The 14,615-nt window shown below is 42.9% G+C and overlaps 1 protein-coding gene across 1 annotated transcript; it reads left to right on the top strand.

Moving 5' to 3' along the window:
* Positions 1–352: 352 nt before the first annotated feature.
* On the top strand, positions 353–13,261 carry LOC140739719 (cytochrome b-c1 complex subunit 10-like). Its single transcript, XM_073068162.1, has 3 exons — positions 353–496; positions 6,206–6,335; positions 13,002–13,261. The coding sequence occupies exons 1-2, from the start codon at positions 447–449 to the stop codon at positions 6,321–6,323; spliced, it is 168 nt and encodes a 55-aa protein (XP_072924263.1). The 5' UTR covers positions 353–446; the 3' UTR covers positions 6,324–6,335; positions 13,002–13,261.
* Positions 13,262–14,615: the final 1,354 nt, after the last annotated feature.

Below are 14,615 nucleotides of genomic sequence, written 5' to 3'. Positions count from 1 at the left end.
TTCCGATCCAAAGATTCTGGGGAAATGGAACAAATAAAGATTCGTGTGATGCAAGTTTTGTACCTTGTGCTGCGTCAATGCACTGTGCAAAGATCTGATCTGATCTGATCCGAACGAGCAGAATGCGAGACAACTTTCGTTCATCATTGCTCTGGTACATGGACAATAATAATTCCAGTTCCAACTCCCACCATAGGGGGCAGCACATCGATCGCGCGATAGAGACGGCAACACGGCGGCTTATACCTTAAAATGCAAAATATTTAATTTCAGAACAAAAGAAAGCATAACACTGTGCCAATGTTTAGGGAAATCGGGGAGGGTTTGGGTGGAGACGAGGCCTAATTTTCCCGCAGGCGCTGCCTGGGCAGAAACTGAGGCGGGGTCCTGCGGCCATCTTGTGGGCGGGCAGTCAGTCGATCAGGAGGGGACGAACGGCCGCCGGGATGTTGGAGCGAATTCTTGCGCCCAGATACGGGCAGCTGCTGAAGAACTGGTGAGGGAGCGCGGGCGGCTGGGGAGCGGTGTGTGGGGGGTGGGGGGAGAGGGTGAAATGGAGGTGACCCGGGGGGGGGAGCTTTTGGGCCTCGGGCCTCAAGTTGGTCTTAGGCTGGAGCCTTTTCCCGTCATCACCACCTCCCTCCGCGGGGAGCTGAGGCTATTGCTGAGCCAGGATTCACGGACGAAAATGTGATTGCAGGTGAAGGTCGTGTGGTAGGGCTCCGACCTGTTAGAGGTCAGTGCCTAGCCACAGGGAAGTCAGAGTGTCCTCAACGTCCTCCGGCAACGTGGCCCTTTCCCCGGCCCCGCAATGTATTTCTTCCTCGCCCCGCTCTCCCTCTCCCTTCCCCCTCCCCTCCCCATCTCCCCTCCCCCCTCTCCATCTCCCCTCCCCCTCCCCATCTCCCCTCCCCATCTCCCCTCCCCCCCTCTCCCCCTCCCCATCTCCCCTCCCCCCTCTCCCCTCCCCATCTCCCCTCCCTCCCTCCCCCCCCTCCCCTCCCTCCCTCCCCCCCTCCCCATCTTCCCTCCCTCCCTCTCGCCCCCCTCCCCCTCCCCTCCCCATCTCCCCCTCTCGCCCCCCGGCCGCACTCTCGCTTCAAGATGTCACTGGCCTTTTTCTGCTACTTTTCTGTATATATGTCCTTGATGGCAGGTTACTTACACACCAAAAAATAAAATATTAGTGCCAGAGAGGTGAAAGGAGACATAGTCTGAGGTATCTCATCAAACCAAGTGACTCTAAGATAACCTCACATTTTTAATTCTGGATGGCACATGTTCAGTTGTCATGACGGAGCTGTTGTTTCCCAGTCTGCCTACTTTCAGAAGCTCTGATCTTGGGCATCTTGCATGGCTCAATGACAGTGTTTCTCCACTAATGTTCCTACAATGCCTCTTTGGGCATTTTGATATGTTAAGTAGGTCATATAAACGGAGGTGATAGTCATATTAATTTATAGATTAGCAAATAAAACGCTGTTTCCTTATTGAAAATCGTCAGATTTCCACCAGGTGGCAGCTTATTGCACAAGTTAAAACATTCAGTCTAACAGTTTTACTGACATGCCTGATGTTGCTGCTACATTTAATTCAAAGAACTGTATGTTCTGTTTGGCAGCTGTTTTCTTAATAAATCCCATTGTCAAATCTATATATTGTACACCTGCATTTACTGAGCCTATCCGTGCTAAGTTACAAACCACTTGGAATACAGTTTGGCTCCAGATCATTAGAATTGTATCAGCTCACCCACCCAGAATAGGCAGAAATCAAGCAGAGATTTGATGCACCCGACACCCTGACACCCGATATGTTTTTGGATGCTGTTGCTAACAGCCATTAGGTAGATCAAAAATAGGAGAATGTATCCTTGGCAAGAAGTGGCTTCTTGAGCCTAGTAAGTGAAACATATTGAGTATTGAAAGGTGGCTTTGATAGAGTGGATGTGGGGAGGGTATTTACTATAATGGGGAAGTCTCGGACCAGAGGGCACAGCCTCAGAGTAGAAAGACGTCCGTTTAGAACAGAGATGAGAATTCCTTTAGCCAGAGGACTATGAATCTGTGGAATTCATTGCCACAGATACCAGTGGAGGCCAGGTCATTGGGTATATTTAAAGCGGAGATTGATAAGTTCTTGATTAGTTAGGATGTCAAAAGTTACAGGGAGCAGACAGGAGAATGGGGTTGAAGGTGATAATAAATCAACCCTGATAGAATGGTGGAGCAGGCTTGATGAGCTGAATGGCCTAATTGTGCTCCGATGTCTTATGTTCTTAATGAGGGAGAAGGAACTTACTCATTAAATTTTTTAAAATAGTGGGAGCGGGAAAAGAATTCAATACAAGACGTTCTCTGGATAGGCAAGTGTGGTTCCCACTCAGCTGGATAGTGTAAGAAATAAAATGGAGGAGGGTGGGATACAGTGAGCCATGTGAAAGGTAGGAAAGTCTAACGGTGGTCTCTGGCAAGTAGCATGTTTTCATTGCCTTTGCTTAGGACTGTGTCAGTGATTTCACTGGAATGGAATCCTTGTCATTATAAGAGTCAAGTAAAACATAGGCCCTTCTGTCCATGGTATTGTGCAACCTTTTAACCTACTCTACTATCAATCTAAGCTTCCTCTCCTCTGAAACACGTGACCCTCCATTTTACTTTCATCCATATTACAGGCACTTATTATCAGAATCAGAATTAGGTTTAAAATTACTAGCATATGTTGTGAAATTTGCTGTTTTATAGCTTCAGTACATTACAATACAAAATAATAACTTTAAATTACAATAAAAGTATATATCAAAAAACAATTAAATTATTTTAGTGCAAGAAGAAAGGGGGAAGATAATACTGAGGTAGTATTAATTAATTCATTTGTCGATTCAGTAATCTGATGGCATTGGGGAAGAAACTTCCTGAAACATTGAGTGTGTGTCTTCAGGCTCCTGTGCCTCCTTCTGATGGTAGCAGAGAGAAAGACAGCATGCTTTGGGTGATGGGGATCCATAATGATGAATGCTGCCTTTTTGAGGCATTGCTTTTTGAAGGTGTCCTGGATGCTGGGAAGGCTAGTTCTCCACAGCGCATCTGTAGAAATTTATGAGTGTCTTTGATGACATACCAATTCTCAAACTCTGCATGAAGTATAGCCAGCCACTAGCAAATCTTATTTGTAAATGCATCAATATGTTGGACCCAGGATATATCTTTAGTGATGTTGTGACACCCAGGAACTTGAAACTGGTCACCCTTTTCATTCCTAATCCCTTGATAAGGATTAGTATGTGTTCCCTTTCCTAGTCCACTATTTGAAATTCTTGGTTTTACTGACATTGAGTGCTAGGTTGTTGCAGTGACACCACAGAACCAGTTGATCTATTTCACTCCTGTACACCTCTTCACCATCTGAAAATGTACCAATAATAGTTGTGTGATAAGCTAATTTATAGATGTTGTTTGAGCTGTGCCTAGCCACACAATCATAGGTGTAGAGCAGTGGGCTAAGCCCACAACCCTGAGGTGCGCCAGTTTTGATCATCAGCAAGGAGGAGTTGTTATTTCTGATCCGCACAGACTGTGGTCTAGTGAAGAACTTAAGGATCCAATTGCGGGGACACAGGGGCCAGGTAATAGATCTTGTTGATTAGAAGTGAGGGTATGATTTTGTTGAACACTGAGCTGTAGTCAATAAACAGTAGCCTGATATAGGTATTACCATTGGCCAGGTGATCCAAGGCTTATACTCTTTGTATAAGAATAAAAACTACCTCTGACATCTCCCATTAACTTAATTCCACTCATCCTAAAATGCCTCTGCTATTACTGTCCTGTGAAAAAAGGTGTTGGCTGCCTGCTCTATGCCTTTCATTATATCATACGCCTCTATCCAGTCAACTTTCATCTTTCTTCACTCCAAAGAGAAAAGTCCTAGCTCACTCAACCTCTCCTCAAAAGGTATTTTTAAACTTCCCTTATATCTTCCAAAAAAAGCTAAAGCTTCCATTTGAATCACATCCCTACAGCTTTTTAACAGATACTTTGGAGGTCTGCCGCGGTGTCTGAACCTCGACCGGCTGCGCCAAGTCCACATGGGCTGGTTTGAGTTGGTCCACCGTGAAAACCTCCTCTCTCCCCCCAATGTCCAGAATGTACGTGGATCCGTTGTTGTTGATCACCTTGAATGGCCCCTCGTACGGCCGCTGTAGCGGCACCCGGTGTCCGCCCCTTCGTACAAACACAAACTTACAGTTCTGCAGGTCTTTGGGTACGTGGGTCGGGGTCCGTCTGTGCTGTGAAGTTGGTACGGGGGCCAGGTTGCCGAGCCTTTCGTGTAGCCTGTCCAGGACTGCTGCGGGTTCTTCCTCTTGCCCCCTTGGAGCTGGTATGTACCCTCCCGGGACGGCCAGGGGCGCACCATACACCAACTCGGCCGACGAGGCGTGCAGATCCTCTTTGGGCGCTGTACGAATTCCAAGCAAGACCCAGGGAAGCTCGTCCACCCAGTTAGGTCCTCTCAGGCGGGCCATGAGACGGTGACGGTGTGGTGTAGCTGCGTTCCCAAAAGGCTGGCCACAGCCGACCACAGACTGGAGGTGAACTGGGTGCCTCTGTCGGAGGTAATGTGGGCCGGTACCCCAAAGCGTGCTACCCAGGTTGCGATCAGTGAGCGGGACCGCCTCTGGCCACCTCATGAACCGGTCTACCATAGTTAGGAGGTACCGCGCTCCTCGGGACACTGGTAGGGGGCCCACGATATCCACATGAATGCCTACCACCCACAGTCGAATGGACTGGTGGAACGCTTCCAGTCTGTGTTTTACTTGACTCTTATAATGACAAGGATTCCATTCCAGTGAACTCATTGACACAGACCTAAGCAAAGGCAATGAAATAACGACACGCAGTCGGTAAGTTGTTTGGAGACTAGTTTATTCAAACTTCGCGGCGCTGGCATTTAATCCCTAGCACCCGCCCTCTCCAGGCGGAAATGACATCAGAGGTGCATTACCAAAGTCTCCCCCCGTGCGCTGGCTATTTGTGAGCCGGTTTGCCTGCGCAGAAAGTGGGTTGCCACAATCCCATTAAGTGACCATTCAACCCCAGCACGATGATTCATCAGGTACCAATGTGACCTTTAGGTTTTTGATGACTGGCTGAAGCTTCTGGTTGGAAAGTTTTAGTCAATAAAATTAATGAAAGTTACTAATGTTCCACTTGCTAATTATCTAGATAATCTCCCATTACATCATTACTCCATTACATTGTTTATTATGAAACAGAAGGAGGCCATTCAATCTGTTGGCTCCAAACTAGGTCCCAAAAGAGCAGCCCATCAGTTGAACAAGCACAAAGTGCTGGAGGAACTCAGAAGGTCAGGCAGCATCTATAGAGAGGAACAAAGGGATGATGTTTTGCACCAAGACCCTTTATTGAGACTGGAAAGAAAGAGGGCAAAAGCCAGAATAAGCTGGCAGCTGATAGATGAAGGCTGGTGAGGGGGAAGGTAGAATAAAGTGAGTAGCTGGGAGGTGATAGATGGAAAAGCTAAAAGGTTGAAGAAGAAAGAATCTTAGGAGGGGACAGTGGATCATGAGAGAAAGTGAAGGGCGGCCACCAGAGGGAGCTGATAGGCAGGTGAGGAGAAGAGAAAGTGTAAGAGGGGAGCCAGAATGGGGGGTGGATAAGGAAAGAAGGGGAAGAAGTTACTGGAAATTGAAGAAATTGATGTTCAGGTTGGAGGCTACGCAGATGGAAAATAAGGCATTGCTCCTCCTCATTGTGGCAATAGAGGCAACCATGGACCGAAAGGTCAGAATAAGGATGGAGAGCACCAAGGAATCCTCCCTTTTATAGATGGAGTGAAAGTTCTAGGTAAAGTGGTCCCCAATCTACCACCAGAGTATTCATTGGTCTCACAGCCTGAGGCAAAGACCTGTTTCCAGTCTAGCAGTCCTAGTCCTGATGCTCCTGTATCTCCTTTCTGTTGACAGTGAGTCAAAGAGATTGTGGAATGTAGTAGAGATCCAACAATGCTTTGAGCCCCTCGTCTACAGTACTCCCAGTAAATGTCTCAAATAGGGTGAAGGAAGATCGTCATCATTCTCTTGGTGGTTTTTACTATATAGGGTCTAGTTATCTGATGCCTTGCTGCCTCCGTACCACACAATAAACAAGATTTCATATTTAATATAATTGTGATTTTATAGGATTCCAACTGCCTCTACATGGGGAGCTGTGGCTGGTGTACTGCTGGTCTATGCTACAGATTGGAAAGTTATAGTTGGCCGTATCCCATACATAAAAGGAAAATTCAAGAGTGATTGAAGATTATTAACGGTAAGCTGTTGTTACATTTTTCAGAAATTTGTAGTTAGTGTGAAAAGTCATTTTGTATAAATTCAGTGAAAATTTACCTGATTATATTAGTTTTAACTAAAATAAGTAAGTTGGTTCATTAAAGTGAATGAAATTCTTCTATTATTGGCGACCAATCTGTGTTGTGACTGTTCTTTCTTCTTTTGCCCATTACCCCTACAAGGGCATAGGCTGTTGACAGCAGCTCACCAAAGTCCTCAGACCTGGGCCAGTCCTTCAAGTTATCCCCAGGTGTAGCTCATCTTTGAAGATCCTTCTTCTCCGAGGATGAGGTCTTAGGAGCTTCTGTTAGTGTCTGCTTAGTTCTCTGTTTTATTGGAACAGGCATTCTGGTCCCATGCTCAAATCTCCTGCTTTCACAGCCAGGTTTGGGAATGGCCATGGCGGAATTATGATCATGTTTAGTCATTAGAAATAACTTGAAAAGTTTGTTTTAGCGACCTGAAAGCCACATAATATTTCTCATTTCCTTTACTGTGTCACAAACAAAACAATTTGGAGTTGCTTCCTACTTCAAATCTTCATGTTCAGTGGCACAATATTGTATCAGTTGGTGTAGATTTTTATAGCAGAATTTTCAGCAATAGAAGTTCATTCCCCACTGCTGTCTGTAAGGCGTTTATATGTTCTCCCATGACCAAGTTCTCCAGTTGCTCTGGTTTCCTCCAACATTCCAAAGGTATATGGGTTAGGGTTAGTAAGTTATGAGCGTGCGATGTTGGTGTCGGAAGCATGGTAACAATTGCAGGCTGCACGTATTCAACTGTGTTGGTCATTGACATAAATGATGCATTTTACTGTATGTTTCAAAATGCATGTGACAAATAAAGCTAATCTTTATCTTTAATCTTTGCTGTAATACTGACTGACCACAGTCAGTCAGTGGTGTATGACCCTTAATAGGCAGTTGACTGGTCCTCTCCCAGGGATGAGGTCTTTGAAGCTTCTGTTGGTGTTTCTGCAGCACTGAGTTTTTTACGGGATTGAGTTGCTAGCCCATGCCACCCTCCTCCTTTTGCATCTGAGCTTGGGATCATCCATGGTGGTATTAACTTTTGTAGTAGTGTACCAGAAAGGAAAAAAAATTTCTTTGTGGATTAATTTGCTTGTTTCAAACAAATACATAACTACTTTGTTATTGAAACTTTTCACCTTCCTGGATTTTCTAAATTAGTGGTTTATTTTCTAAACCTTTGATTGCTTCCCCAGAGTTTGAGGTTTAGGGGCCTCTTCATTAATTGCCTGATGAGAAGTAAAACCAGAGGCAGGGTTTCAGGCAGTTGCTCCACATTCAACCAACCATTTCAATTCTGATCTCCATCCCCATTCTGACATGCAGGTCCTTGGCCTCCTCTTCTGCCAGATGAGGCCGCTGTCAGGTTGGAGGAGCAACACCTCGTATTCCGTCCTAGGTAGCCTCCAATCTCATAGCATGAACAAACTCCAACCTCTGGTGTTTTTTTTCTCTTTCCTCTTCTCCTCACCTGCCTGTCACTTCCCCCTGAAGCCCCTCCTCCTTCCCTTTCTCCTTTGGTCCAATCTTCTCTCCTAACAGATTTCTTCTTCTTCAGCCTTTTACCTCTTTCACATCACCTCCTAGCTTCTTACTTCATCTTCACCCTTCCCCCCATCTTCTTACTCTGGCTTCTTCCCCATTCCCTTCTGCTCTAGTTCTAGTGATGAAAAGTGTTTGCCAGAAAAGTTAACATTTTATTCCTCTCCTGACCTGCTGAGTTCCTCCAGCATTTTTTGTGTGTAGCTCTAATACTTAGGTAGTGATTTGTGAATACTGTAAGGGCAAACTCCGTAATCCAAACAGGTTTAACGCGGATTGTCTGTGTGCACACTGACCTTGGGTAAAGATTTCAGAGATTGATTACTCTCTTGGTTAAGAAATTTCTTATGTCAGTCAAGCAAGACCAGCCTCTTATCTTGAAACACTGATTCCTGGTTCTAGTCATCCGGCTCAGAAGAATTGTCAGCCCTGCATCCACAATATCAAGTCCCTTGAAAATGTTTTGTGTTTCAATTGAGGTCACTTCCAATTCTAAACTTAAAAAAAATTAGCCCACACTGTGTTATTTCTCCTCAGAGTAATCCCTTCACTAGAATCAATCTCAGCAGGCTTTGCTGCAGTGTCCACAATCACAAGGTTCTCCTTCCTCATGAAGTGAGACCCAGACTGGGATTCAGATTCAGGGAGACCCAGACCCGAATTCAGTATACCAAGTGCAATCTACATAATAGATTGTGAATCAAACCAACAGGACTGGTATGTGTGGTGGGGGCGTAATACTACACAGGATTGAAATAAGCTGCAGATGTAAACTCAGTCAGCTCCGTCATGAACAATAGCCTCCTCGGCATCCAGGACATCATCAAGGAGTGATGCCTCAAAAGGCAGCATCCATCATTAACATTATCCAGGATATGTCCTCTTCTCATTGCTGCCATCTGAGAGGAGGTACAGGACAATGAAGACACACATTCAATGATTCAGCAAAAGCGTCTTCCCCTCTGACATCTGATTTCTGAGTGGATATTGAACCCATGAACACTACTTCACTACTATTTTTTTCTTTTTTTTTGCACTACTTCTTTGATATAACTTTTTAAATATATATATTTACTGTAAATTACAATTTTTATTATGTTGTAAGGAAAAAGTTAAATGTTATTCCTCCTTGGTGTATGCTAAAATAAATGAAAGTCTGTAAGGCGAAGTGCTGCTGGCTTGGAGAGGGGTTGCTTTAAGTAGAGGAGAACCAGTCCACAGCAATGTTTTGAGAATGTTACGGGAGTACAAGTCTAGCCATAACAATGAAAGATGGTGAAAAACATGTTTTTCTGGTAAAGGCAAGGTCATTGTGCAGGTGCAGGTACCAAATGCATGGACAAGTACCAGTGTAAGGGATTTTAATGGGTATAAAAAGAACATTTTATCCTCCTCTAGGTCATGGCTAGTGACTAGTCTGAGATGGGGAACAGTACGTTGAGAGAGTTGAATATATCAAATTAGAGTTAGATGTAGAGAGATGAGGCTGTGTGGAAGCATTCTGCACATTAGCTCAGTTAGAGGACAATAAGTATTATTTTGATTTCTGTACTGCTACTACTCACCGCAGTAGAGATTTGTTTTTCCATCTATTTCATTTGTGCTGTTCTAATAAAGTTTTTCCTTGTGGCCTTGAACACGTGTCGTCTCCTTTGTCTGCAGATGCTATACCCTGAGCTGAAGCAGGAAAGAACACAATGAATTTTTGTTTACATAGGTATTGCGATGTACTGCTGCCACATAATGACATATTTCTTAACGTGTGCTGGTGATGTTGTGATTCTGAATCAGTAATCCTACACTGTGGACTGTTTACTTCTGTGTCATCCTTCCATTTTTTATACAGATTGAAAACTTCTTTCTTTATGTCGTTTACAATTTTGCTACTAAAAGCCAATTTAGCACTGTCAATTTTTTTTTTCATTTTCTTTTGTAATTTCACACTTTTCCCTTTGTCCTTTTTTTAAGTAAATAACTTTAACCTTAACCTTGCACTAGAAGAATAGCCCCTTGACTAATGTAGTGGAAAGTTTATTTTAAAAGACAAGGGTATTAAGTGCCAGACTTGAATTTGTATTGCCTTTTGAGCAGATTTCTAGCAACAAAATGAATAGTAACTCTTGAGAGGAATTATAAAAGATTTAGTCAAAGAGGTGATCATGGAAAATTATATTAAAGGAATCAAAATCAGGTTTACTATCATTGGCATGCTGTGTGAAATTTGTTGTTTTGCAGCAGCAGTACAGTGCAATACATATGTAACACACTGTAATGTTTCACTGCTAATGTAATAGTTTCTTTGTAGCAGCAATGTTTGGGTTATGACTGGAGATAATGGGGGCTTTGGAACGTGGGGGCTATCCAGTGAGAGAAATATTTTTCTTGTGGGTCTGGAAGAGAGATTTTCGCGGTCTTTGTTGCCGAGAGAAGAACGAAGATGGGTGTGGAGAGAGCTGGTAGACCACCAGACAGAGTGGACCAGGAGCGAGGGTCCAAAGGCCGTCAATGCTCGGAGGAGGTTGATGGTTGATGAATGGCCGTATTTGTCAGCTCCAACGTGCACTTTTGACTTTTCTCTTAAAATGGGCCCTTTTTATTTTCTTTACCTGCCCTATATTCAGATTAAGATTTATAAAGTTCAATCAGTCTATTGCATATGGTGTACTGTCTGATATTTTGTGGTGCAGATTTGTAACCGGACAACACATCACACAGCATCCACACAAACGAGATTTCTCAGTTTCGCTGGGCCAGAAGTTACCTTCCCCAGACGAATATGTGCTGGCTGAGCCTGAGGGTTACACGTAATGAAATATAATTTACAATAAGATATATATTTTTATTAAATAAGTAGTGCAAATATAATAGGTAGTGTATATGGGTTCATTGTCCATTCAGAAATCTGATGGTGGAGGGGACAAAGCTATTCCTGAAACATTGAGTGTAGGTCTTCAGGTTCTTGTACTTCCTCCCTGATGGCAGCAATGAGGAGAGGGTATGTCCTAGGTGATAGTAGAAACTGGCGACCTCTGTAAGGAGTTTATACGTCCTCCCCTTGGAATGCGTGGGTTTCCTCTGGGTGCTCCAGTTTTCTTCCACAGGCCAAGAGCAAGGGTAGGTTAATTGCTTATTGTAAATTGTCCCGTGATTAGGCTAGAGTTAAATTAGTGGGTGGCTGGTGGCGTGGCTCGAAAGGCAGAAGAGACTGTTCTGCCCTGTATTTCTAAATAGATAGGCAAGTAGATAAATGCGTAAATAGATGGATGGATAAATGAATAGATGAAATTCCAGAGAGCAGCATTGGATATTTGAAGGAATGGCTGCCAGAAGTGAGAATGAAATCACGACAATTGCCAGTTTGGGAGTTGGTTGCAGAGTTTGGAACTCAGAAGAATAACGGAGATGCAAGAGACTGCAGATGCTGGAATGTGCAGCAACACACTAAATGCTGGACGAACTCAGCGGGCCAGGCAGCATCAGCGGAGAGAACTGGACAATTAATATTTTGGGCTGTGACCCTTCATCTGTACAGACGATCTTGTGTGTCGCATCGGGAAGAATAAGCCCATTGAGAGCTAAAGATGAGAAGAATATTTTAAAATAGAATTGTTACAGCTGTTGGATTGGACTGTGTAATTGTTACTTTCTTGTAGATTAACTTTCCAATGCCTGTTTGTATTTTTATATAATTACCTATATACACATAATTGTTCAGTGTATTTTCTAGTGGTTTCAGTTGCCTTAATATCAACTTGGTTACAGTTGCAATATCACATTTCTTGAATGGGAGTACGGTAATCTTATTGGTTGATTTAAATAGCAGAATTTGAATGGAATGTGTTATCTATGGAAATTCAATCCAATTAGCTAGCTGATAGAAGAGAAGCAGTGTATGTTGGGTTTTTCCTTTCTCTGTCACTGGGATCTCCCGCTCCCCTCTCTCTGCTTCTCTCTCTCCCTCCTATTTTACAAAGTGTTAGTTCATAGTTGTAAAGTAATTCTGCATTAATTACCTATCACTTCATGATTAATCTTGGTCAGAATCTGTTGACTGTTCAATTTGGAATGTTTTAAAGAACTGGGTGGTAGATCCATTTTTTGAGTTGTCCATGTAATTAATCCTGTCTTGATAAACGCTCAGTAGAGGTTGTATAAACAGCAAGTAGCCTATTTACATTGTTTGTTCTTGTCCTGCAGGCTCTATTCTGATCACTTACATATTTTAAGTGTTTCATTATATTTATTACCACAATGCACTTTTTGCTGGCCTTCCAAAGCAATCTGCTAACAAACTTCAACTCATTCAGAATGCTGCTGCTGCTAAACTTTAACCAAAACCAAGATGAGGGAACATCTCACTCCTTTATTAGCTACTCTGCATTGGCTTCCTGTATCTTTTAGAATTGATTTTAATGTCCACATATTTGTTTTTAAAGCCTTTTAAGTCTGGGACTGGAGTACATCATAGAATTGTTTTCATTTTATTATCCTGCTCGAGCTCTCATGTCTACTGCTGATCTCTTAATTTTAAACAATCTCCCTCAAAAGATAATTGGCAGGTCAGCTTTTTTGAACTACGCTCCTAAACTGTGAAATTCAAAACCTAAAACTGTAAGGGACACAGATTCAGTTGACACTTCTAAACACTAGCTCAAACCCAACTTACCTAACCTTGCTTTTAACTAATATCTTTTGGCCTTTTAGTTTCACGTTTGTACTTTATCCCATTGTAAAGCACTTTGAACTGCATAGTATGTACCAAAATGCTCTATAAGTTATTAATGTTATATTCCAGATTTGGTTTATTATAGTTCCAACATATCTAATGTTTTTAACTTGCATATTGTTTAGTGAATGAACCAATGGGGTGTCACTTAGGTCAGTAAATCTGTATAATACGTAGTAGACTCCTCGGTAACGATAGTTTCTTTGTGAAAGGTGTTCCTGTAACCAAACTGTCATGCAAGATATTTGCTGACAAAACAAAAAGAATTGAGCTGTTGTAGACTAGTGTTATTATGTGTATATTTAATATATTCCTTGGTTTATTCAGTCTTCTCTTTTCTTCCTAGGATTTAAGGGAATAATCTGACCAAGTGATCAATGACAAACATGAGACAGTGAAGAATTTTGTGGACTGAACATTTCTATTGTGAAAATTTAAAGCTGGACAGGAATCAGTTGTCAACACCTTTTGAGGGGTGATTGTATTAACGTGAAGCAGGTTGTATCCTCTGGAATATTATCTGCCCTGACTCATGGGAATTGTTTGAATTACCTCAATGTTTCCTTCAGCTTCTGAAATAAAATATGGAAACCTGTAATATACAAATACATGTTGATCATTTATATGTAGTTTCTCAACTGAGATCTGAATGTACATAGAATCATTCTGGGCTGGAATACAATCTAGATTTATTATCAAAGTACGTAAATATACTACCTTGAGTTTTAGGTCTCTGGGCAAACAGCCAGAGATCTTCTGACTCCCACGACACACCAATTTCCTGCTGGGACACCAACTTTCGATCCACCCATCTCCAGAGCCATGAGATTCTGAACCTCCAAAGGTGAGCTAAGATCTTTGGCCACATCCTTGGTATGTCAAATAACGGACAGTTGTGAAACCCCAAGAGCGGGTCTCATTCCTACAAAGAACCAAAGTTAGCGTGTAGCTCCAGGTCAGGGTCTTCAAGAGAACCCTGAAAGGGAAAAATAGAGCTATTACAGATGGAAATAGAGCTGTTTCTGAAGATGCAAGCAAAGGAGTCGCCGTTTAGCACCATCTCTGCCCTCTCACCGCATACAACCCTGAGATTCTTTTCCCTGCAGGCATACTCAACTAATCTATAGAGCAGTAACTGTAAGCAAAATCAGTGATCGTATAACCAGGATTTGTGATATGCACGAGCTGCTCGTACGACCATCCACCACCTGCTTCCATGGCTTCACATGATCCTGACTTGGGGGGAGGGAGGGCCGCTAACCAAGTGCTACACCTTGCCTAAAGGTGACCTGCGAGCTTTTGGAGGGAAAGAGCGCCTTACACCTCCTTTGATAGAGACGTATCTCCACCCCGCCACTCCAAAGATTGACCTTACTAAAAGAAGAAAAATCTATTTTACATTTTTTTCTATGATTCATGGTACTTTGCAGGAAAGAGGAGAAGCACATTTGCCAGGCTAGTGGAGGGAAGGAGCACCTTACACCTCATTTGGTAGAGATGTATCTCCACCCTGCCACCTAAGGTTATGACACAACTCTATGAAACCATACCATAACTGTTAGACTGCCCCTGGAGTACAGTGCAGTTCTGGTTTCTGCACTACAAGAATGAGGATCGAGAATTGCCTGGATAGAGGACCGTAATTACAAGGAGAGATCAGATCAGTTGGATTGGTTTTCCCTGGAGCAAAAGAGGCTAATTACTAACTGATAGAAGTAAGTGATTATGTGGCATAGATGAGATAGGTAGACAACATTTTTCCTCAACAAAAGTTGATGATTTAAAGGGCATCTCAGGATTCTTTTAATGCAGAGTTGTTGATATATGAAACACAGCAGCACAGTTTTTGATGGAATTGGGTGCAATTATATTTGAGAGGCATGTGAACAGACACAAATGTGTTTCAATTATATGGGGAGACTGAATAGGCTGTATTTGTTTTACTTTGAGCAGAAGAGTC

The sequence above is a fragment of the Hemitrygon akajei genome, chromosome 16, assembly GCF_048418815.1.
Source record: "Hemitrygon akajei chromosome 16, sHemAka1.3, whole genome shotgun sequence".
Taxonomy (NCBI): domain Eukaryota; kingdom Metazoa; phylum Chordata; class Chondrichthyes; order Myliobatiformes; family Dasyatidae; genus Hemitrygon; species Hemitrygon akajei.
Note: the sequence above shows the minus strand (reverse complement) of the source record. Positions and strands in the feature narration are given on the sequence as shown.